This window comes from Phragmites australis, chromosome 12, assembly GCF_958298935.1.
Source record: "Phragmites australis chromosome 12, lpPhrAust1.1, whole genome shotgun sequence".
Classification (NCBI taxonomy): domain Eukaryota; kingdom Viridiplantae; phylum Streptophyta; class Magnoliopsida; order Poales; family Poaceae; genus Phragmites; species Phragmites australis.
Window position 1 is genome coordinate 28,860,623 of NC_084932.1, and position 25,556 is coordinate 28,886,178.

Genomic DNA, 25,556 nt, shown 5'->3' on the forward strand with positions numbered 1-25,556 from the left:
GGCTGGCCGACGTGGCCGTTTGGAAATGGAAGACACCCTATCCAGGAATGAAAAATCCTGGGCAAAATTTCCCATTGGTTTATGTGGGCCAGGGCTGTTCATGTGCATTGTTGGGGCCGGCTTCAGGCCAGGCCTGAAAAAGGCCCAGTCTGGAAACCAACACTCGGCCCGAGGCCCAACCAGAAGCCCAAAGTATAAATATATTTTTTGAGATTCTAAATAAGATAGTACTAACTCTTGGATTTTTTTTTTTTTTGACTATAGGCTCCTTTCTTTCCTTAACTCATCCATCAAGCTAATCACAATGCTTTTTGACTAAGGGTGTGTTTGATTAGAGGGCGATGTTAAATAGTATAGGATCACCTCTATTTTTCAGGATGTGATGATCTAATTTTCCGTTTAGTTTGAATGGATGAGATGAATCAGTTTTTTTTTTGGTTGACGAGATTAGAGTGGATATGATGCGCTAGTTTTCTATTTAGTTGGATAGATATGATGAGTTGAGTTAGTTATGATAATCTTTTGGTAAACTTACCTCTTGATTATGCAGCATTTGGATGAATTTATGTATCTTTAAATTTATTTGGAATTCAAATTGAATTAAAAAATAATATCACATGAAATGATACAAAGACATATAAATAGAGCATTACAAAGTAACTTACTTTTTCACTAAATAACCTAGGGTTCAAAATATTTGTATAAATTAGTACATCACATGAGAAGAATACTAGTGAATTTTCATGATTTTTGGGAATTTATTTGAGGAATTAAAAATTGCTAGAAGTTATAAAAATATGTTTCTTTGGAGAATTTTAATTAAATATTGGCTCATGTTTTTGGATCAAACTAATTAAAATGAGTTACTGGTGAGCTCTAGTTTGCTCGTAAAAACGTTTAGAATTTTTGAATCACTCTTGTACTCTAGATAAAATCAGAAGTTAAATGAAAAACATGAACACACGTACAAAGAGCACAAACGAACCTGGATCACTCGGTCTTGCCGATTTCCTCAGATCCCCCATCCAGTATCCTCATGGTATATCCTTTTTACTAGTCACCCCATCCATCCATCCATCCAACCAAACACCCTAAAAACTAAGATGTCCATCTCACATCCACCCCCATCCACCTAACCAAAACACCCTAACAGACTTCAATCTGCAATCCTTGATCTTCTTCACAAGAATCAATATGGCTTTATTAAAACTAGATCCATCCAAGACTGTCTAGGTTGGGCCTTTGAGTATCTCCAACTGTTCTATAAAAGCAGTAAAGAGCTAGTCATTCTTGAGCTTTACTTTGAGAAAGCTTTAGACAAAAGTGAGCATCAAGTTATTATTGATATTTTAAGGCACAAAGGTTTTGAAATCAGATGGATCAATTGGATTAGTAGCATCCTCAACTCTGGAACATTTTCCATTCTGTTAAATGAAGTCCTTGGCAAAACTTTTCATTGCAGGAGGGGTGTCAGACAGGGAGATCCCCTCTCTCCCCTTCGTTTTGTTTTGGTTGCAGATCTTCTTCAATCAATTGTAAACAAAGCCAAAGAACAAAGACTTCTTCATCTCCCTTTAATTAGCGGAGTGGGCTCAGATTTTCCTATTATTGAATATGCAGACAATACACTGTTAATTATGAAAGCTTGTCCACGCCAACTTTTTGTTCTCAAAGCTCTTCTTAATACTTTTGCAGATTCAACAGTTCTGAAAGTCAACTATAGTGAATCTCTCGTGGTACCCATAATGTCTATCAAGGTAAAATGGATCATCTTTGCAAAATCTTTGGCTGTCAAGATGGATCTTTGCCTTTTATATATCTTGGCCTTCCTTTGGGAATTACTAAGCTCAAAATTGAGCATTTTTTGCATCTGGTCCAAAGAATAGAAAGAAGACCGGTCTCTTGCTCAAATTTTCTCTCATGCCAGAAAATTAGAAATGGTCAACTCAGTGATCTCTTCTTTACCCACTTTCTATATGTGTACCTTAAAGCTTTCCTCAACTGTAGGAAGCATTGTCTTTAGAGAGGCTCCAATATCAATGCCAATAAGCCTCTTTGGTAGCTTGGAAGATGTGTGCAAACCAAAATCAGATGGTGGTCTGGGTATTCTTAAACTTGGAACTCACAATGACACTCTTCTTCTAAAAAAATCTGCATAAATTCTTCAACAAGGCAGATCTACCTTGGGTCCATCTTCTTTTGCAATCCTACTACTCCAGTGGCAAATTGCCTAGGCTTCAGAAAAAGGATCTTTTTGGTGGAGGGATATATTTAAATTGTTACATATTTTCAAAGGCATTGCAGCAGCACAAGTGGGAAATGGCTCAACAATTCTGTTTTGGCAAGACCTTTGGAATGGGCAGCTCCTAGAGCACAAATTCCCTGAACTTCACTCTTACACGTCAAACAAGCATATCACTCTTCTGAATGTGGGCACCCTTGATCACGTGCTCCATCTTTTTAATTTGCCTCTCTCAACTCAAGCCTTCAACCAATTTTCTGAGCTGGAAGATTTGTTGCATTCTATGCCCATGACTGAAAATTCTCATCCATGGCATTATATCTGGGGTAATAATCTTTTCTCTTCCTCCAAAGCATATAAATATCTTATGGGTCACACCAGAGTGCATCAAGCTTTTCTTTGGCTTTGGAACTCCTCATGTCAACCCAAGCATAAAGTGTTCTTTTAGTTGATTTTAAAAGACATATTGAACACAAGGAAACTTCTCCAGAGAAAAAAAATATATGATTCTAAACTCATACACTTGTGAACTCTGTATTCTTCAGTGAGAAGAAACTCTATCCCATCTCTTCCTTCATTGTAAATTTGCTAAAGCTTGCTGGGCTCTTCTTGGATTGCATCATTACAAAAGGCTTCAATTTTTGCAAATTCTCAAGCTATTCAGGCAAAGGTTGGTGGTACCTTTGTTCATGGAGATTAGTATCCTAATGACTTTGGAAGCCTGGAAGGAACGTAACGACTTGATTTTCAACTTTCAAGACCCAAGCGTCCAGAGATGCAAAGCAAGATTCATTCATGAATTTGCCATGGTTATCCATAGAGCAAAAGAAAAATATAAAGCTCCAATGCAAAGCTGGCTTACTACTTTCTCTGGATGATGTTAGTTGTTAATCTAGGTTCTCTCCCCCTTCATTTTCTTTCCTTTTATGTTGTAATCCGCAAATTAGTTTTGTGTTCTTTAATATATATTAATCAGTAGGGGCTTGCCCCTCCTGTTCAATTTAAAAAAAATAAAGATAAATATATTTGATTATAATTTTTTTTTCTGTTCTTATCCCGAGGCTTGAGCTTGGCTTCATATCAGGGCCCAGCCCGGCCCGAGCTCAGAAGAATCGCGATGTAGACTTTATTTTCTGTTGTTCCTTTGTGTGGGTTTCTACGTCCCTGAATTCCTTTCACGACATGTTTTAACATCCATAGTTCTTCGCATGTTTTTATGACGTGAATTTCACATCCCTTATCGGAACTGTAATTTGTAAGGAGAGGATCACGTTATTGGCAATCAGATTGAATTTGGCTCTCACAGAGACTGACAATTTGCTATTGGAGGTGCGGCAAAGGGTGTTTGAACCATCTTCGCACTCATCTCACGTCCAAATTAGATAAATTAGTCGTTGTCTCACTCATAGATCTTGTTGGGATCTACAACTTTTGGAAACAGTTAAATCACACCCGAGTGTTTTAGATGGCTCCAACACTTGAATTTTGTGACTCGGATTTTTGCCAAGTTTGCGCTTTAGGGAAGATTAATATTTGAGGTAACTAAAAATTGTGTGTTTTAAGGCCTCCTAACACCTGATTTTTTTGTTTACAACTTAGTTACAGTTAGATTGTATTGGAATTATAGTTACTTTACAAAGGAGTTAAAATCACTTTTTTGTGTATTTTTTAGTAATGATAGTGTAATAAAATTCGGGTGAAATTCGGGTGTTAAGAACCCTACTAACACTTGATTTTTTTGTCAGTACAAATTTAGATCCAATCTGAGCTGCAAATCTTAAAATTGGATGCTAAAAAATCGGGTGTTGGAGCCCCTATAAAACAACCGGATGTCGTACAGATGCTCCCTAACTTTTAATTTTTTTGCTTTTTTTAGTGAAATCCATCTAGGCGCCTTAAAATCTGTTAAATGTCCAAATAACAGTTTGAACAATAGAATTTACTGTTGAACTGTGTGTTTGTCTGACTTGACAATAGAGTATATGTCAGGATACATATTGTTTGTCGAAATAACCAGTGTTCATTCACATCTTTCCAAAAAAAAATGTAGTGTTTCTTGTTCATTGCGACAGATTCTTTAAATATATTTGTGATTGGACTGGAGGGAATATTCAACGGTCAACCGGAGATCATTGTCTGATTGGCAATTCCTTTCGGCATGCACCTCCGAATAGTCAAGTCCACAGCTTCAGGCCAAATCGATCGAGTGAGTGAATGAGCACGAACGCGCAGCATTTTCCACAAAATTTCTTCACGATTTGGATCGCCATCAGGAGACTTTTCTTGAAATCTGCATTGCCAAGTTTACCACAAACTAGTTATCCACGAGATCTGAAAATTCTTACGGTTTTTTTTTCGTGTGGGGTCTTGCACTAAAAATTCTTGCTGCGTATATATCAGGTGGAGATGCAGTAGTCCCAGCTGCAGCTGCACTGCAGGGTAGCTGCCAGCCAGCCAGCCACTGTAAGGATGTGCAGGAGCAAGTCAGTAGCCTACTTCGCCCATGACCCGACGCACCGGCTGCTTCCAGCGGGCGACGACGGTGACGGCGGCGAGTTCACCTGTCATGGATGCCTAGTGGCCGGCGCCGGCCGTCGGTACCGGTGCGGCAACCCGGGCTGCGGCTTCACGCTGCACGAGGTGTGCGCGCGCCGCTTCCCGAGGACGCTCAAATCCGCTGTCCACCCGCAGCACAGGCTGAGACGGCGCGAGAGCGCCACGGAGACTGAGACCGACGACCACGGCGGCGGCGGCGGCGGCGGCGGCTGCGGATTTTGCGAGGTGTGCGGGGAGGACGTCAAGGGCGCGTGCTACGGCTGCGCCGCGTGCGGGGTCGCCGTGCACCCGCTGTGCGCGCGGCTGCCGGGCGCGGCCCGGGGCCCCGCGCACCCGGGCGGCCACGAGGCGTGGCTGGTCCGGGCGTCGTCTGCACCGCCGGGCGACGACAGCGACGGCAAGCAGAAGGTGGCGGCGCCTGCGTGCGCGGCGTGCGGGCGTCCGGTCGGCGCGTGGCGGTACCAGTGCGTGGAGTGCTGCGAGGAGCTGCACCCGCGGTGCCTCGTGCCGGCGACGGACCAGTGCCGCGATGCTGGCGCCGTCACCGGCGAACGCGAGGAGTCCGTGGCGAAGAGCTGCTGCTGTGGGCTGCTGCACGACGTTACTCGCTGCATGGCTACGATGGGCACCGCCCTCCATTACCGTGGTTATTATAATGGTTAATAATTCAGTGTGCGCCGATTTATGCTGCAACCCGCGTTATTTATGCTCGATTTGTAACGCGGGAATTCTATAAATTATGTGAAATTTGAAAAAAAAAATCTGAATCTTTGGGGAATTGAACTGTTTCACGTGAGATACTTGGAAAAATCGTGTAAAATCATGTTCAAAATTGCCCCGAGGTGTCGGCCGAGCTCAACGGGTTCTGCTCCCCATGAGTGGCTATAGTTTAAACTAAGATTATATTTGGTTCCGCAGATGAGATTTTATATATTTGTATTATATAAGTAGATTGGGGAGAAATAGATTGAGTTAACTTATATTTATTGAAAAAATAATATTTAATTGGTTGTATCTATCTGTATAAGTTAAGCTGAGTTTCTGTTTGATTAATTCAACTTAAGGCCGTACGAATTGATGCAAGGGTTAAGATTATGATTAATTACTCGTTTGAAGATAATTTTGTGACACTGACAAATAAGTCCTCCTGTATGAGCGGATGCAGGCTAGCCAGGCTACAGAGTGCAGGTCAGGATGATACCGTATATTTGTACTCGTCAGACCATACTACAACAGTAGATACAAACAACTAAATAAATTTCTTTTTGAGATTATACGTATCTGTTGTGTCAGTATGGGGGATACGGGGAACAAAAACACCCTAAGGATTTGATTGGTTACCCGCATCTGCCTCAACTAGGCTCAACTTGTGAGTATAATCCTGAAGAGAAGGGTGATTAGTTGCCTGTATAAATCTGAGTGGCTTGTCTCAATGCATGCAAAAATACCCACCTGGCGTGTCCCCGCAAAGAAGCCCGCGAGGTCTCTCGTTCCCGAGCCTAGCCCGAGTCGTGCAAGCTCAACACATCTAACTCCTCATACAGTCTCATATTCGACTAACCAAATAAAAACTCTGCTCAACCTATTCAAATAGATATAATTTAACAAATATTTTTCTTTTCAGTAAATATAGTTCCGCTCAACCTGGTTCTCCTCAACAAACAACTCAAAAAATCATGTTGTAAATTGCCCCAGCGGTGTCGATTGAGCTCAATGAGCTCTGCTCCCCGTAAGTAGCTCTATTCTCAACTAAGACCTCATTTCGTACGTTTTTTAGCCGTCATAGTTATATCGTCAGATATTACCGTATATTATCTTCCACTGATAAATAACCAAGTGAGATAATCACTATCTCCTACTATTCACAGTTGAAACCATAAGAGGCCGATGTCAGTGATACTTTATTCTAGAGGCTGAAAAAGACAAAAAAAAAAGAGAGTAAAATGTGCCTAAAAATTTTGGGACAGCCAAGCCACCCAGGCATCACCCCCTTCTTTTTCACCATTTTCTAACTATTTTCGTCTGAGATTCAAACTCAAGATCTCATACTTGTGATATAACCCTCTTACCATTGAGCTAGCTTGTGTTTCATGAAAGGGTTCCATAATATATTTCTTTTAACCTGTTATTAGTACATTCAGGTGATTCCAAAATTTAAACCATACATTAACACAAGAACACAAGATAATTATAAGTAAATTTAATTTAAGAATCGATCTTTTCATTATACACAAAATAAGACCAGTAAATTTTAGCATTCCTAGCTACACTATCCTAGCCTTCTTCATTAGCGCAACTGCTAACTGATCTTTTCATAATTTACACAAAAGAAAGATCAGTTATTACAAAAGATCCGAATTTAGAAAAAAATATTGCAATCCATATCATCATCACTACATGGCTACATCCAACTAATACTAAAGGATCCTCGGTGTCGGCATCGCCCTCGACGTTAGGGTTGGCATTGCCCACTCGTGGCGAGGCCCTTGGGGTCGGCATCATCCTCCCCTTTTGTTGGTGTAAATAATAAGGGGTCCTCGGTCAGGAAGATCCACATGGGTCAATGCCATCTTGCAACCAGCCAGAGCTTGCGTGACCAGGCTCCTTACTATAGAAGGAAATTCCACGATCAGCCTTTGCTGGTTGCGGGACATGTATATATCAAACCAGTCTATTCTCATTTAATGCGATCTACTCAAGTGCTTTTTCCTTCCCTAGGTACTCCCCCTCTGTGGGTAAGGTTATGGCCAGCGCAGGGGTGCTGTGCCCCGCCCCATAGCATTAAATGCTACGGGACGTCCTTGTAGGCGCATTAGGTGGGTTTTGCGGGAGTGCGTGCGGAGTACAAAGGTGGGACAGTGTAGGCCGGACAACTGGGGTGAGGTAAGCACAGAGGCATCCATCAGATGGGATGGGCCCCACCCCATGTCTCTAGAGCAAGGAGCATGCATGAGCCCTGTGTAATGATGGCCTAGGTGTGAAAGGCTTAGATAGGCTTGGGTCTCTTGTATAGGCCCGCATGTAAGTCCTCCTTATCTGTAGTATATAAAGAGAGGAGGACTCGATTTATAGGGGAGGAAGCAGAGGACTTAGAAGGAACTTATCTATAACCAGTTCACAAACACTCATAACCAAATACATAGGACGTACGACTGTCATACTTTGGGAGACATGAACTTGGACAACCCATTTGTTCTTGAGTTTATTACACACACTGCAAGCGTTGTTTATGTGCCCATCGATCGGTACACCCCGGAATCATTGTCAGGGACTAACCCTCAACAGTTGGTGCGCCAGGTAGGGGGAGCGCGTTTCTGCATTTTGGTGAGTGCTGGAAATTTGGTTGGGCTAACCATGGCCGGTTCTATGATAACTGCCGAGTCCTGTTCCGAAGACCTCAATCACCGCAAGGTATTCATCATGGGATGCGACCTAGATGAGTCCGGTGCACCCTAGAGTTAAGACATCAGATCAAAATCCAAAGGTTTCGAGATTCAACAAAGACCATGCAACAGAGAGCAGCAGAGGTTCTTATGTCCCAGGTACTTACAGTGAGCTCCAGGCCGTGTACCCTGGGGGAACCATCCCTGGTAACTACAACACTGCCTGGAAGAGCACACATCGTGTCAGGACAGCCAACCCGCTAACCTGTGCGATCCTCTTCACCAAAGTGACCTCCGTAATGTGAACCAGAGCCATCGTCCACATGAGATTCCCGACCAGGTTAAAGGATGTATAGAAACAGACTGGATGCGTTTTTTTCCTTGAACTGGTTCATCTTGAGGATTGAAAAAAAGGGTATGCCGCTCTTCAGGCTTCTAAAGAAAGACAACCACCTTCTGTGCACATCGGAAGCAGAAATGGTCTTCCAAGATCTCAAAAGGTATCTCTCTTCACCTCCTGTACTAACCGCGCCTCAGCCAGATGAGGGGATCATGTTCTATGCACGGTTACTCCACAGGACACACGCACGATTCAGATCGTTAGGTGAGGAGGGTTTGAGCGACCAGTATGCTACGTTAGTAAGGCTCGTGTTTTGCGGATTCAAAACGTCTCGCGTTTGAATTTGTATTTGAAACTGTGTATGTAATATTGCGGGCGTGCTAGTATACAGAGTATACAAGAGACATGATACAATGTAATGGAATTGTAACTTTATTCATTCATATTGAATTCATAAAGTACATCTTTCGATTACAATTGTTTTACTCCTCAAACGCACACGCTATCTGACTATCTTCATGATTTGGCGATTGCTTTGTCTTGGTTCCTGTGGCCTCGTGAGGCTCTCCGGTTAATTACGCCCGTCTTCGGGCTACCTCCGATTAAGTGCGCTGGCGGTCGTCATACCGAAGTCGTCTCTGAGTCTGCAAGGCTGTAGTCACACGCAACAAAGACCAAGCAAAGTAAGCGTTAGAAATCAAAAGTAGTAAAGAATGGGATAACAGTCTAGCATGAGCTTTTTGGACTGTTTATGTATCCCGGGTCATCATCGGCCTCGTAGGCCTCAGAATTATGTTTTTTATGAAGAGGTGGGCTAGGAGCGCGGCACGACGCGTAGCTTCGACCGAAAGCAGCAGCATGGCCACAACCGGGAGCTCCGACGTCGTGCTTGACTCACTAGCTCCTCTTTGGGCCTCGGACTTGTCCTCATCGGCCGTCTCCGAAAGCAACAGGCAAACATGCCACAGAGGCAAAGCCACAAAGGCGGGGTGATCACTTGCGGGCCACGCAGGCTCCAGCCACAACGGCGCATTTATTCTCTGCCACACAGGCACTATGCCACATAGGCGAAGAGCAATCACTAGAGTATCAAGCCACAAAGGCAACAGGTAGCAAGAGGGCTCGGTACAGCAGAGAACCACCTCTCTGAAAGTAGCATCATTAGCTCTTTTTTTTTTTATAGGTAATCAAAGCCAACTCTCCCTCCCTATACCGAACCATCTCTGTCCAGCCACACACCAGCAAGCCATCATCGTATTTGTTTCATATCACAAATAGCAACAGGGAGAATAATAACAATAGGGCGATGGAATCAATAACCAATCCCACACACCTAGCCGCACAAGAACAGCGCCATCCGACAACAGCACCTCAAAGTGTAATAATCAGAATTACTTGGACCAAATCAGGCCAACAAATAGGATAGCATCCGCATAGGCTAGCAGTCACAAGGTAGAAACTCCAACCAACACCGAGTAGCAGATGGCATGGGGGCAAGCACTATCACTAGCCATCTCCACATCGACCAGGAACAGAAGCAAAACCTAACTGCTTGAGATCAACTGACAACAGAAGGGGGTCTCATTCATAAGCACCCACCAGGAGGCAACAGTAACAGGTAATGGCAAGACTTATGGGATAATTGAAGCCCGAAACTGCTACAACGTATGGCCGAAAGCGCCAAGCTTCAACGGCGCACGGTCGGAGTCCAGTGCTTCAATAGCGCATGACACAGAGAGTAAAGGGTGGCCGGGGCTCAAAACAGCACAAAGGCATGCTCGGGCGGCGCGTGGGCGGCATAGAGCATAAGGGAGAGTCACGGCTGGGCCTCAGTTTTAGCATCACCGGCCCATGGCGAGGAAATCAGCAGCACAACGGCAAGGCACCACAGACCGACGACAACATCTCACCAACGAAGAGCACCGCAGCACAAAGGTCGGGGACAAGCGCAGCACAGCAACCATACGTGCACAGGCAAGATGACAAACAAGATAGCAACCGGGCTCAAAACTCGAGCACCACGGAGCACACAGGTCATGAAACGACAGCCGGGCCTCAGTTTTAACATCACCGGCCACGGCAAAAGCACGACGGCACGAAGGCTGGGCTATCACAGAGCAGGGGGGAGAAGAGCAGTGGCACAGCCGGAGCACCGGCTACGACGGCAAGGCCGTGCATCACAAAGAAAAGTCACAGCCAGGGCTCACCTTGGGTCAACGTCATGGTGGCGATGGGGACGGATCAACAATGCGCTCTGATCAGTGATGGGGAAGCAGCAGGGCGACACCCTTCAAGGCTTCGGCAGAGCACGAAGGCGACAATGCGAGGTAGCGGCGAGGTGGCGGCGCAGAGTAGCAGGGCTCCAGCGTGCTCCTCCAAAAAAAACTCCTCCCCCTCGGGCACCCCCTCCCTGCACCTTATATAGGCACGGCACAGGGCTCCCCTGCGAGGAGATAATCATGAAGCCTACCTCAAATCCGTTGGGATTTCCTGAGTGTTGCAACCGGACTCCACGAATCCGCGAGGAACCCGATTGGGGAAGAGGAAATTCCGCCCAAATCCAGTAGAGATAGGAAGGGATTCCGTTGGGGATTGAAGATAGAGATGGAGAGGATTCGGTTAGTTGGAGATACAGGGGAAAGGGAGAGAGGGCGCCGGCATGGCTTGGGCGACGCGAGCGGCGCGGCCCGTGGACCAAGGGGCGAGGCGGTGCGGCGCAACAGCTCGGTGCGGGGCGGCTCGGCTGCGTGGGAGAGCGGCGTAGGCCGAAGGAGCAGGGAGGGAAAAGGGGGAGAGCCAGCTTGGCCGGCAGGACGCGCGGCTTGAGCGAGGCGGCGGCGCGTGTGAGAGAGAGAGGCGGCCGCTCGGGTGTGTGAGGAAGAGGAACAGCGCCCAGGCGCCCTAGGGTAGCCGGCGCATGAGGATAAGGTGGCCCGGGATGGGCCGGGCCGGCCTGATGAAGAAAGGAGGAGGGGGAAAGAGCCGAGCCGGGCCGGCCGAAAGAATGGGCCGGCTGAGGACCCATTTCTCTTTTTTTTCTTTTTCTTTTCTTTTTCTTATTATTTTTATATATATGTATACATGTATGTATGCGTATACGGGGGATTGCAACTGTCCGTGGCAAAATACCATCGTACAGCTCGGTGCCCCCAGGTTCAGAAGTTGTTGTACGCCATGCTGATAGCCTCTCATAAGCTTAGGCACCACTTCTAAACCCGTAAAATTAAGGTATCTCATCGCTCCCGATTAGGAAAATTCTCCGCAACCTGGATATGATGAGAAGAACAACAAAGTGGGCAGTAGATCTCGGGGAATCTGACACTCAATTCGTCCCACCAACGGCTATCGGGCTCTAGGCGCTGGTCAACCTTGAGGCCGAGTGGTTGTCCTTTGAACCAGAGCAGGACTAGCGACCAGAGATGGACGACCACTGGATCGAGCACCTCGTCTGGTCGCTCACGCAGAAGGGAGCGGGGGATGGAGTGATCATGTCCTTACTAACCAGCCACACCCACAAGTATGTAGTTTAATTACGTTTTCAAACCACTAATTGATATTGCGGAGTATGTGGGCCTCTTATCTGGAATACGAGCAGCACCTGCACGAGGCATGATACACCTACTAGCGATGAGGGACTCGCTACTGGTTGTATACCACATGCAAAAGGGTTTCTAGTTCTCGGACCTGACAATGGCGACATACCTATCTGAAGTGAGAAAGTTAGAACGATGCTTTACCGGTTTAGAAGTCCAACACGTCCCTTGCAAGGATAACTTCCTAGCCGATGAGCTAACCTGTCTGGCCTCTTCTCGCGCACCTATCCCGATCGAAGTCTTTGAAAAAATATTCACACGACCACCCACTGCTGTCTCGGGCTGACGTGGAAGGGATGCTTTGCTTGGAAAAGGAGCACCAGAGGTAACACCTTTTGAGGCAACGCCTCCTTTGGTGTTGTCGACCTCGGACGCCCATCATGTGGTCCCCCTGCTCGACTTGGATATGACCTGGATGAATCAGATCTTGAACTACCTTCAGAATTGAGCAGTCCCTGAAGATGATACATCAGCAGAAAGGGTCTCGTGGCAAGCACGCAGATATTCCTTGGTAGATGGATGCCTTTACCACAGGGCAGCAACGACCTTTTACTGAAGTTTGTCACTTAGGAAGAGGGGAGCACAACGGTCCCTAGTATCCACAGAGGCATATGTGGTAGCCACGCTTCACACCGCACTTTAGATGGACGAACGTTCTGGTAAGGATTCAATTGACCCATTGCCCTTCAGGATGCCTACGAGCCAGTGAAACGGTGCGAGTCATGTCAATACTATGACCGATATATCAACTTACCCGCCCAGGTGCTGTAAACCATACCACTCTCTTGGTCTTTCGCTGGCTGGGGCTCGATATCGTGAGACCATTCCTTAAAGCCTGATGCAATTTTCAATTCCTGTTCGAGGCAGTCGGCGAATTCACTAAGTGGACCGACGCCGAGCCTGTCAGAAAGATCATGGCCGCAATAGCGATCATGCTCATACGTGGGTTGGTAGTGCGGTTTGACAGTCCAAATTATCTAATTACGGATAACAGAACTCAGTTTGTCAGTAGTGCCTTCCGAGACTACTGCGAAGATATCGGGACAAAAGTTTGCTATGCATCAGTTGCACACCCCCAAAGCAACTAACAGGTCTAAGGGGCGACTGGGATGATACTGTGGGGGATCAAAACCCGAGTCTTTGATCGGCTCCAGAGCTATTCAAAACGCCAGGCAGATGAGCTGCCTACAATACTCTGGTCGCTACGGATGACTCCCAATAGGGCTACGGTCGAAACCCCTTCTTCCTAGTTTTTGGCGTAAAGGCAATGCTCCCCTCAGGGATCGCCCTCCAATCACCTTAAGTGACCAACTACTCGAACGATGACTAGGTGGCGCAATGAGAGGATGATATAAACTTGATCAAAGAGTTCCGCAATCGTGCTCTAATTTGAGCAGCCCAATATCGGCTGAGCCTTAGACACTACTACGACTGCAAAGTATGGGAATGAACACTAGCCATATGCAACCTTGTCCTTAGACAAATCCAGAATAAGGCAGGTCGGGATAAGCTCCCTCCCAAGTGGGTGGGGCCCTACAAAGTGATCGGGTCACGCGACTAGGTGCGGTCGTGGTAGCCATGGAGGATGACCTTGATCATTTTAGCATTCCTAGCTATACTATCCTAGCCTTCTTCATTAGCGCAACTGCTAACTGATCTTTTTATAAATTTACACAAAAGAAAGATCAGTTACTACAAGAGATCCGGATTTAGAAAAAATATTGCAATCCATATCATCATTACTAAATGGCTACATCCAACTAATACTAAAGGATCCTCGGTGCCGACGTCGCCCTCGACGTTAGGCTTGGCATTGCCCACGCCCGGAGGGGTCCTTGGTCGGCATCATCCTCCTCTTCCTTGCCAGTGTCATCCTCCTCTTCCTCACCCTCGGCCTCATCTTCACCACCGGCCTCTGCCTCCTATCTGAATTTTGGTGTTTATTAAGGTTGTGTTTGGTTGTCCAAATTTGCCCTAGCATGGTCCGATGGATACGTATAATCTCAGAGAGAAGTGTGTTTGGTTGTCCGCATCCCACTATTCCAACCTGACACAATGGATACAAATATAGTTCTTTAGCCTGGCTCGATAGATGCATGTTCTTGCATCCGCTCATGCAAGTGGATCCACTTGTCAGTATCATGAAATCATCTTCATTCGAACAATCAATTATAATCTTAACTCTTGCACCCGCTCATACGACATCAGATTCGATAAACTAAACAGAAACTCAGCTCAGTTTGTCCAAACAGATATAACCAATCAAATACTCTTTTTTTTCAACAAATATAACTCAACTCAACATACTTTTACTCAGTCAGACTATATAATGCAGCATTACAAGAGCTCATCTAGGGAACCAAACACACCCTAGACGGCTCCAGGCACCAACACATGTCAAAATATTCTTCCATTTGATGCTTCAACTCGGTTCGAATTGAAGGATCAAAATCTGAGTACGCGGTTGTTGCTCGCTGGCATCAAAGTCTGAGGATGTGGCCGTTGCTCGCTGGCCGTTGCTTCCATTCTCGGAGTCCAATACGCTTCCCTCCACGCAAGTCGCACCAATTTTTTTTATTATGAAAATAAAAAAATAAAAAAAATCCTGCCACACCCGATGTTACTGCCTGTGTATTGCCTTAAGCCTTGGTGGAGTCCAACTCCACGCTTCTGGTTTGCGTTGGTCCCAATTATGGGAACAAAGCCCAAATAACCAATGGTGGACTAAAAGCCAAAATTTAGAGGAGGCTCAATTTCTTCTTCCTTTTTTTCTCTTCCTCTTTTCTTCCTCTTTTATTCCTAAAAATTTCAGAGAAATTTGATAGCTCTCAAGTATTCCCGGGTAGGGGCTCAAGCCCCCGTCCAGGTCCCTGATCCGCCGCTGAAATAACGATTCCAAGTTGGGGTCTGACGTCTCACAAGGCCAGGTCAACCTCTACATAAGGGAGCGGTTGCTTTTCTTTTTATCACATGTTTGTGCTGAGTTTTGGTTGGAAATTGAGTCGTATGGAAATATCGTACGAAATTCAGAGCCCACAGTTCGGGAAGTACTAACACCCAACGAAAGGAACATCTCTACCACACACATACTACACACCAGTGTCTATTTATCTTGGGCAAGAGCAATGTATCTAGCCAAGTAATTTATATGGGCGGGACCCACTGTAGGTAGAGTAATTATGATAAAAAACACAATGTTGATGTATAGGATAGAAAATAAGTGGATCCCACGATCGTTCCTTCTCAATCTCCTATGACCCTTGCGCGTGACAAGATTTTGATCCTCAGTAAAATAATATAGTTTAGTAACTTGTAGACTGCTCATATAGCAATGGACGATTTTTTATCTATTATGCTACATATTAATTTCATAATAATTATAGACAAACAGTAAGACATATTTATTGTATATGGACTGTTTTTTTTTTTTCACATTGTGGTTTTCCTAAAGAAGATATTTCATATTCATGGGTGTTCTCTAGAAGATACTTGTGATTCACTACCAAGTAGAAACGTGTAGATGTTTCTAGAAGTATGATCTATTAGTAGGTAATAGACTAATAGGATCATCCAGTAGACTCTAGAAATTTTAGTCACATCCCTTTGCATCATCTCTAGCCGTTACACTGAAACCAGATTGTGTAGGGATATATAGCTTCTCGTGCTTGGTTCTGCATTCAGCTTCAACCATGGACAAATTTGGTCCAAAGCTCACTGGAGTTGGAACTGAACACGGGCAATTCTTTTTGTCAAGCACAAGAGACAAACAAAAAGAAAACACCATGCTTATCCACCTGCCTTTTTGTGCACGCAGACACCCCGGTAGCAGTTTGTCCTTGGCGGTGGCTGGCTTGCTTTCCTCAAGCCTTAAAAACAAATCTCTACTATATAAAATATAAGATAATTTTCATATAATTTTTTATTTTATTTTTCTTTTATCTAATAAAAACTCTTAAATTTTAAATAATTTACTCACTTTTGCTATCCACTTTCATTATTTATCCTCCTATATCGTTACTGGCTATAAATATAAGACTCATTTTATTAATAAAAATAAATAAAAAATTAATAAGAAAATTAACAGATAATTTTCTTATCCTTTTTCGAATCATATCTAAAATCAAATTAAGTTATTATTCCTAACGTATTCGTTCGGCAATGCTCTTATAACGTAACCATATTTTTATACTTAAATTTATATTTAATATTATTATATCTAATATTTATATTTTAGTTGTAACGTGATACACACTAGGAAAACAAATATTCAGCCCACCCCTTTTTCTTCCTCCGACCGGCGATGCGTCATCTCTCATCTCCTGCCTACCCTGCCCTCTTCCCCCCACCCACACGCCACACTCTACCCCACCCTCGAGGAAATGCTCTCCCTCTTCCAGGTTAGCTCCAAGGTAGGTAGCATGTCTTGTTCTGTGCTCTCTAGTCCGGTGACCATGTGTTGCGGGTGGCGAGGCACAAGGAATAACACGGTGGCAGATGGCGATCTTATTTTGTTGCTGCTGTTATACAATAGAAATACATGCACATCTCCATGTGCTTGTGTGCAGCTGTGCATGCCTGCCTACTTGCACATCCAGCAACACAACTGCAATTTTTTATTTGTTCGGATCAGTGCTCACTCTGCCTTGGCCTTTTCAGTTCTTTTTCTCCCTTTTCTGCACTTCTACAGGCAGGATCAGTTCCTTGATAGGTGGATTCCTTCCCCTGCCTGAACTCGAGCCAATCTTGGGCTCAACAACAACCCCTTCTCCTGCTTACAATCCTCGGGGAATTCTTCTGTTTGGAGGCAGGCACACATCAAAGATCCAATCTTTGATGGCCTGCTTGTTCCAGAGGGAATTGTTCTTTTTGTTTGGTGCAAAGCAGGTGACGGGCTCCTTCTTCCCCTTCCCAAGCTCTCCCCTGTCTCTACTAGTCTGTAGCAATTCTTTATGTGCTGCTGCTTCAGTTCCCGTTCTTGGCATCTTGTCCCGCAAAGGGGCAGGTCTGGGTTATGGGGTCATTAGTTAACATCTCATTTTGGTGCATGCAAATGTGGGCAGAAAGCAACATAGGGAGGCCCATATCTTTATGGAATTGGGGCCAGCTTTGCTGATTAGAAAAGCTCTGCCTGTCCTCTTGATCCCTCCATCTTTGCCTCTCTTCTCTGAATTTGTGTGTTTTGTGTTTTAGAGAGAGAGAGAGAGAATAAAAGTGGGCATGAGGAGATGGCCACTGGCCATGATTTCACCTCAGCATCAGGTCAGGGTCACTCAGGCCCCTCTTCTATTCTCTCACATAGTCCCCATGCTCTCTGCCTAGTCTCTGCCCTGAACATTTCCCAATAGATTCCATCCCCTCTCTATCATCCTTGGTATCCTCCACCTTTTCTCTTCTTAATTGCAAAGGTTTCTGCAGGGATAACATTTGCTAGGTGAGTCCTATAGAATCCTGCCCTCCTTTCCATGTTGCTTTTCCTCCCTTCCCCTCCTATTTAAGTTCTTCAATTCCATGTCAACAATGGAGAGAATAGCAGTAGTAACCAGTAACTGGTCATGCCAATAGACTGTGCTGCCTCTGAATCTTTTGTCTCCTGAAAGAGGTGAATCATCCTGAAACCACATGTTTGTGTTTGTTTGCTTTTGCCTGTTATCCAAGTTCAGTTCTTGAATTTTACCTTCATGGTATTTCATTTGTTGATTTTTTTTTAATTTTTACCTCTGCTTGGATTGTACATCTGTACTGTATGTGTCCATTGAATCCTCACACTACATGTTCTTGATGAGCCTTTAATTGTTTCTAGTACACCCCAATCCCCACATTAATGCAGAGCTTACAAGTCTGAAATTCAAATCTTTCTAGCCCCATCTGACTCAATGAATTTGATTTGGTTTGTGTTCAATTCAGGACTAGCTAGCTAGTTGCTGTGGTTTGTGAGAGGTGGGATTCAGAAGAAGTGGAGGCAGAGATGGAAGGTGACAGCTTCTCCGGGATGGCGAACGGCGGCGGCGGCGGCGGGCAGGTGGACGGCAAGCTGGTCCAGACGTTCCACAAGAGCTTCGTGCAGGTGCAGAACATCCTGGACCAGAACCGGCTGCTCATCAACGAGATCAACCAGAACCACGAGTCCCGGGCGCCCGACAACCTCACCCGCAACGTCGGCCTCATCCGGGAGCTCAACAACAACATCCGCCGCGTCGTCGGCCTCTACGCCGACCTCTCCGCCTCCTTCGCCCGCACCATGGACGCCTCCTCGGAGGGCGACTCGTCGGGCACGCTCCGCTCCTCCGACGGCCGGGCCGGACAGAAGCGCGTCCGGCCCGGCTAGTCTGGTACTCCAAGAAAGATCTTTCTTGGCACGCGCAAGCTCAGCTAGGATGGAGGACTTCTCTAGTGTTTTGTGTAGCAGTCAGGGGAAGCTACTAGGCTTGCCTTCTCTTGCACTTCTTCTTTGTCCTTGCTGCAAATGCTTCTGCATGAGCGATTAGGGGAGAAACAGAAATTTTTATGTAGAAGTTGCTATGACGATGAGAAAGAAAAAAAAAGCGGCACTGTAGTATGTTCTTGACAAAATGTTCATGCTTGTCAGCCTTGTTACTATTAGCATTGGAAAATTATTTCCAGGCTAGTTTCGAGTCCCAGGACATGGGAGAGCTGAGCATATGCATTGCAGTTCCATGTCACTGTAGGTGGGTCAGGTAGGCAGTTAATGCTTCTCAGGACAGATCTTGAGGCATCTTTGTTACCATCTCTGACATTGCCACCATTATTTTCATTCCTCTTTACCCAGGTTCTGAATCTGATGAGTTTATAACTTTGAGGATCTCACAGTGCTCTTTTGCCCCAGGGATCATTCATTCATGTGCGAAGTTCTGAATATGATGAGAGCAACCAAAATGGTGGCTCATCTGAGCCTGAAATTCTCATGTACTGACGATGCAAAGTGCAAGGCTTTACAGCTTTCTCAAAGATTTGCTCCTGCACACTCACCCCTGCCATTTTTTTTCCTCCTTGTCCTGATGAGTTATCATGAAAAGCTTGAGGATGGCCAACCTACTTGTGCTGCCCTAAAATTCCCTGCTTTTTCTTTACACACTTTTTACTACTGTTGTTGCTACTCACTTGAGTTGGTATAATTTAGATAAGGCTCCTTTTCTGCCTGCCAAAGGAGAGGGAAAAAGATGGGGTTGCCTAGTGGCGGGCATCTATCTGCAAGATGCTGGACAGCATCAGCAGCAGGAGGACAAGGGAAAAGCTTCAATAATTTTTTGGCTGCCAATCATGGTGTGCAACACCATGGACAGAATCTTACTCCTATTTCAGTGAGTGGTGTGTGTGTGAAATCTGCTCCCTTTTCTGATCTAAGTTTGTGAACCTTTTTGACCACTGATTTGGCCTGCTCCACAGTATCGCTGGGTCCCCGTTGTTCTCTGTCTACAGTGTTAAACTGTTTCAAACAATGAAATAAACACAAGGAATGTAGGCATGTAGCTAGGCAGCATATGTGTTGGACTAGAACCAATTCATGATAACAAGTACTATTTGAGATGTATGAATTCTGCATTTGGGAATTTCAAATCGAGTTTCATTTTGCATGCTTCAAACTTTGCGACTCTATTTGGCTAAGGTTATTTCTGAAGTTCCGACAATCCAGTTAAAATGATTTGAGGTACGTTGAGGTGGCTCTTCCTAGAACAAAAGGGCAATGCTAAATGCTACTTGTAGTGCTATGGTTATTTATTTCCAATATTTTCAGCCTTGATCATTTGACATGTTGCCTTGATCATAATATTTCTAGGTACTGATCCTCACCATTTCCATTAAATATATCTGGTGGACATCTCAAAGGACTACTTGAGCAATAATCAAATAGCCAGGATAGCATGAGCAAAAGCACCAGAGAATATTACCAGAACCATCTAAGCACAGTGTTCCCCTAGCAGGGAGGACAAGCTGGGGAAGGCCCACATGGCAGGAGAGGCTGTTTCTTTTTTTTTTTCTTGTGATCTGATGACAGCTCTTTCCAAATGCTTATCCCTTCCCAGTCTCTCTCTAGAACTTGAGGATCTTCTGTTTCCTTTCTCCATCAAAATGCTACATATGAATGCAGGAAAATGACATGGTCATTAGCCATTGCTCAGAGACTGCATTTTGGTGGGGCCCACAGCTAAGCTACACCCAGTCACACAAAACACATCAGTTTTTGGATCACAGCTCTGGGAACTGGCCAAATTTGGGGGGTCCCACAACAATTCCATATGGATAGATATACTACTTGATTGGTTAAAAAAGTTTTTTTTTGCTTGCTTAATTGTTAAGGAAATACACAAGCTTGGCACCACATGGTGCAGTTTATTTGTTGTAGTAAATTTCTTCAAAAGAATTTCTTGTAGTGAATATGTTCAGTCTATTTAGAAAGTTTTCTCTTACTGAAACGATAGTGATTCAAGGCCAATTTGCACATCACCTCAAAAAAAGATGTATTTTTATGAAATCTCATACCCTAACATACAATCTATAGGAGATTATGGATAAAAAACAGAGATAGTGTTATTGAATTTTGACAAATGAAATTCAGTTTTATTTAGGAACAGAATAATTATTAACAGTGTTCAAGGCACACCAACATAAAAATCAGAATTGTCCTAAGAAATTAAGGATTTGATCGATGAGTAAAAACAACATCATTAAGTCAAGCCTTACGATTAACCCAAATAAATAAAAAATGGGCCGGTCTTATAATATATGTGGATATATAATAAATGTTTCTATATATGCTAAATAATGCCGCCACTGAAAACTGTGGAGGATTAGGTTCCGGCAGATCAGATCTGATACTCTATCAGCTGATTGACTCCACTTCACTGAAATCTGATACATCACCACCAGCAATTATGTTGTACCTTGGAGTAGGTATATGGAGCTGTTGGGTTTGGGAAAAAAATTGCGAGAGGACCACCTCACATTGGGGCAAAGTGTTTCTTGTTTGGCAGGACTAGGACCACTGATTAGTGCAATGATAGGGATGTTAATTGGGCTTATCTTGTGCCATTGAGGCATTAACTTATGTGTTCTTGAGCATTGGAAGTATCCATATCCATCCAAAAATCTAGTGAAAGGGCTCTCCTTTTCCTTTTTCCCTTAAAAGAATCCTCCAAGGATACTTGTCCTTAGCTACTCCCTAGGGTGCATGAAAGGCCTTTTACAGTTTTATAACCAACCATTTCTTAAAGATAGACAATGTGAATAAATTAAGCCAGAACCATCTTTGAAGATTTTTCTGATGTTAGATTTGCAGGAATGGTTCTTATCTGCGATAAATATATTTAAGGCTGATAATGTAAAATAATTTGAGCTGACCTTGTTTGTGGCCAATTATTTTTGTCCAGTGGTGCGCCTTTTCTCTTAATTTTTTGGAGAGTTTATTGCGAATCCACATAAATCATATCTATGTTTTTTTGTTATAAATCAGACATGTTTATACTTATCATAAAATAAGCGTCTCGATTAAAACAAAAACCGCCAGTTCTATTCCATAAGCTATCACTATGCAAACAATTTTCCTTTTTAATTAACAATTGTAATTATATTTCACAGGTGATGCCAGCCTTGTGCACAAATCAGCAGCTTATCCTTTCATGTTCACCTTTGTATCTTCTTGCACGTAGCCAATCACACAAGTCCACATGAATATAAGAGACCTAGCTGACTCTTGGCTGTTCTGAAAATGATGTGAAAGAGAGAGCACTAATAATCCTCATGGCATGCCTAAGCACATCTAGTGAGTGCAGCAGTTTTCTGATATGTGTGCCCATCAAATCTTGAATCTATGATATCTCTCAAAACCTGTAGCAGTGGACCACGCCTCAATATATACAAAGTAATAACCCGGTGTCGTACCAGTAATTCTCCCGGTTTCATTTATCGAAACCAATAATAAAAAATAAGAAAGTTCGGATGTATTGCTTTCAAGAACTAGGTAGTTTGGCAGTCAATTTTCTCTCAACTAATAACAAAGTCAGGACCACAAAAGGCACCAAAGAGAGAAAAAAAGAACATGGTTGCTGCCATGTTCAGATTACAAATAACAAAGGCTGGGGTCCCTGAACATGATGCAACAGCAGCACTAAAAAGACAGAAAGAGGCAGAGAATCTATGATCCCTCTCACAGTATGGAACTCGGCCTTAGCCAGAACGCAAGCCTGATTGTCCTGCTCCTTTTTTTTTTAAGACTAGCGAATGGGGCTGCTGGTAGTTGCTGCTACTGCTACAATCCAATACTGGTTCAGAAATACCACGTCCTTTTCCTGAAATGTTACACCCAGTGTCTAAAATCCGCTTCTAGTCCATCCCACCTATGAAGCAGACCCACATATGCATAGCATATTTCTTATATTTTTATCTTCATTTCGTGTAAAATAGTTAATCCGGAGGTAATATATTTGGAACGCTAAGGTTTATATGCTGTCCCTCAGCCATCTAAACTACCAAGATGATATTAAATTATTACCCAACACACCTGGGCCATAGGGGACAACACAATTACTAGACTGCTGACAATCTTTTTTAAAGGAAGGAACAGCATTGAAACTTTTGCCAATTTGTTGTTTGTTTAAGCTGTCAGTATAGTGCAGGATCAGTACACATTGGAGCATCACACATTCACACTGACAGATGCTGTGCAAACCTAAGGTACAACAGGTGTAATAATCTAGAAATTCTTCTCCACTATGTATGATAGAGCTTTGTAATCACATAAGGTACATCTGGAAAATGACACATGAAACAAGACGATCAAGGATGGCAAAATGATGCTATCATTCCTTCATCAGCAGAGCACAGAGAGATATTTGCAGAAAGAGCTTGGAACAGCAGAGCCCATGTTATTTCTGCTACAAGACAGATCTGTAGACTGTAGAATCCAATAACAGCAAGGATTAGGAGTACAAAATTGGAAACACATTGAGACAAACGATTGATTCTCTGATCCAGTGTCTTTGCACCCAACACTGACAGCTATATTCTATACTGCTCTTGAGATTCCTGGTACTCTTAGGCTTCACAAGGCACATAGCTACAGTGACAACATACACCTGGATTATTTCTGTGAATCTGTGATGATATCCAAACCTTGACGTAGTCATTCAGGGCCTTGACGATATTTTTGTACATTCTTTTCTTTGGCTTCATCACCGACTAGACTAACTTCATGCCTGTCAGAGAACATGCTCGCCGTAAGCCTCCGCTTCGCAATAGTCGTACTGGACTTCGAGTTGGATCCAGTGCCAGTACATTCATAACTCCAGTATTTTTTGAGCGCTTATATCAGCGATGGATGTTCGTCATCGATTGACAGGCAGGAAAACAATAAAAAGGCTAGCATCTAACGCAGTGGGAAAATGCATGTCCCTCTCATGAATAATAAACATGAACAATTCCAGCCCGACACTCCTACGAGTAAATTTGGTCCTTATTAATGATACTGTACCAGAAATTAAGAATTATAGTACATTCAATATCAAATTTCCAGCAGCAAATCTGTGTATCAGATCCAGTGGCAGTACTGTCAGGTTCTATTTCCCGTACTAGATGCAATACACTGAAAACATCAGTTGTTTCAGTAATTCAGTCCCGGTCCCGGCACCGGGGCAGGACCATCAGGGCATGATGCCAGTACAAATATGACTGAATGACACTCCATATTTACTGCTTTTCACGACAAAGATAAACACAAAAATTTAACTCGCGAAATGAAAAGATGTACTGACTAACACGAGCAAGAAGAAAAATGCTAGTAGTAAATCTGAGAAGGCTTTGTTCTGAAAATATTACAAGCAAGAATTGGGTATGCATCAGCCAGACAGTAATTGATAGCCCATACACAAAGGGTTTTCAAAAGCTACAAGGTTGTCCTTAATTCATATATTCAGTGACTGTTATTAATTCAAGTACTTAATCGTTTTTCCATCGAACAGTTTTGGGTGCAATGAAGTTAACACATTTTTGACGAATGAGGAAGGCATCCAAGCTAACTGCATCAAGCTGCTGAGAAGGAACATCATTTGTCATTGTAGGGATCATGATGAAGAAGAGTTTTGGGTGCAATGAAGTTAACACATTCTTGAAGACTAAAGGAGGCATGGAAGCGAATTTACAAGCTTACTGCGTCAAGCTGCTGAGAAGGAACATAATTTGTGAGCGTAGGGCTCACGTATAGTAGAAGCATGAGAAGAAAATTATTTGAGGGGAGGGCTTTGATGATGCATATTAACAAGCTTATTGTGATGGAGTGAGTTCATAGTGAAACAGTACTGAATGTTATTTTCATGTTTCAGATTGGTTACATTTTTACTATTTGTTGCAAAAGAAGTTCTTGACGTGTTGAGTTTGATGAATAAGAAGTGGCTGCTATTGCTCGGTCATTTATTGCATTCTGTTAAAATATGTGATTTCCAGTATAAGAGTGCACTGCAATTCCTTTTATGGTAAAAGAGTGGAAGTTAATATCATGAATATGTGCTGTAGCTTTCGTGACGACAAAATTGTGGTCGTTAATAGCACAGAGTGGTTGTTAATTCTCCAATAGTAACCAGCGTAATATTATTAGCGACAAAAGACAAAACGAGGTGGTCGTTATTACTATAAAAGTGGTTGTTATTTCTCTAGTATTAACAATAGGAATTTGTATGTGGTCGTTATTATTACTTTTAACAACGTAGTCGTTAATACTTTTAACGACGGAGCCTTTAACGACAATAGATGACAATAATTTTGTGATGTTAATAACTTTAACAACCACATATGTGACTTTTAAAGATCACCTATCCTATCGTTAATATCCATTTCTCTAGTAGTGTGATGCATATATCTTTGCATTCAAAATAAACCAACACCACTCTACACAAAATAGTTTTGGTTCCAGAAATTTGCACAATACAGTGTGTGTTTGAAACATGTAGAGTAACCAGCAAACACAATCTATGTGCATGCCGAATTGTAACAAATTGTCTGTTCAGCAAACACAATCTATTTCAAATAAAAAACCTTAAAGCCATGTCACATGCACATCTCGCAGACAAAGTATGAAACATTGTCTTCACATCACTGGTACAAACGAAAAACACAAAACTAAGCGTGTGGGAGCAAGTGCAATGGTCGTGCCGAGGGACGTAGGCCTGTGAAGTTATGCACCTTCATGATACTCCTTCGACTCCATGCATCCTCCCATTCCTGGTCAAAGCCCCAAATGAAAATGAGTTGATGAGTGAATATGAGCAATGATGATGATGTAGCTCTTATCCAGAGAGCCTAGATCCTTTTTTACAAAGAGGGCATGGGAAGAAAACCAAACAGATAATTAACAAACTTACAGATTCATGTCTAGGATATTTACAATCTTCTTCAAATTTGGATCCGCCAGACATCTCTCCGTGAGAGAGCGGTTG

At 43.5% G+C, this 25,556-nt stretch overlaps 2 protein-coding genes across 7 annotated transcripts; both read left to right on the forward strand.

Moving 5' to 3' along the window:
* The first annotated feature begins 4,660 nt into the window (after nucleotides 1-4,660).
* LOC133887441 (protein VACUOLELESS GAMETOPHYTES-like) lies at nucleotides 4,661-5,576 on the forward strand. The gene has a single exon (XM_062327396.1). The coding sequence runs from the start codon at nucleotides 4,712-4,714 to the stop codon at nucleotides 5,459-5,461; it is 750 nt and encodes a 249-aa protein (XP_062183380.1). The 5' UTR covers nucleotides 4,661-4,711; the 3' UTR covers nucleotides 5,462-5,576.
* A 10,826-nt stretch (nucleotides 5,577-16,402) lies between these two features.
* LOC133886814 (protein ELF4-LIKE 4-like) lies at nucleotides 16,403-18,909 on the forward strand. Of its 6 annotated transcripts, none has more exons than XM_062326667.1 (2): nucleotides 16,403-16,511; nucleotides 18,019-18,909. In XM_062326667.1, the coding sequence occupies exon 2, from the start codon at nucleotides 18,080-18,082 to the stop codon at nucleotides 18,437-18,439; it is 360 nt and encodes a 119-aa protein (XP_062182651.1). In that variant the 5' UTR covers nucleotides 16,403-16,511; nucleotides 18,019-18,079; the 3' UTR covers nucleotides 18,440-18,909. The 6 variants fall into 6 exon arrangements, with proteins under 6 accessions (XP_062182651.1, XP_062182650.1, XP_062182649.1 ...); XM_062326666.1 differs by having other exon boundaries at nucleotides 16,427-16,523; XM_062326665.1 differs by lacking the exon at nucleotides 16,403-16,511 and adding an exon at nucleotides 16,553-16,998.
* The last annotated feature ends 6,647 nt before the right edge of the window (nucleotides 18,910-25,556 follow it).

Bases quoted from the DNA above. Each gene is read 5' to 3' on its own strand.
- LOC133887441 (XM_062327396.1), top strand. From the start codon at position 4,712: ATGTGCAGGAGCAAGTCAGTAGCCTACTTCGCCCATGACCCGACGCAC.
- LOC133886814 (XM_062326667.1), top strand. From the start codon at position 18,080: ATGGAAGGTGACAGCTTCTCCGGGATGGCGAACGGCGGCGGCGGCGGC.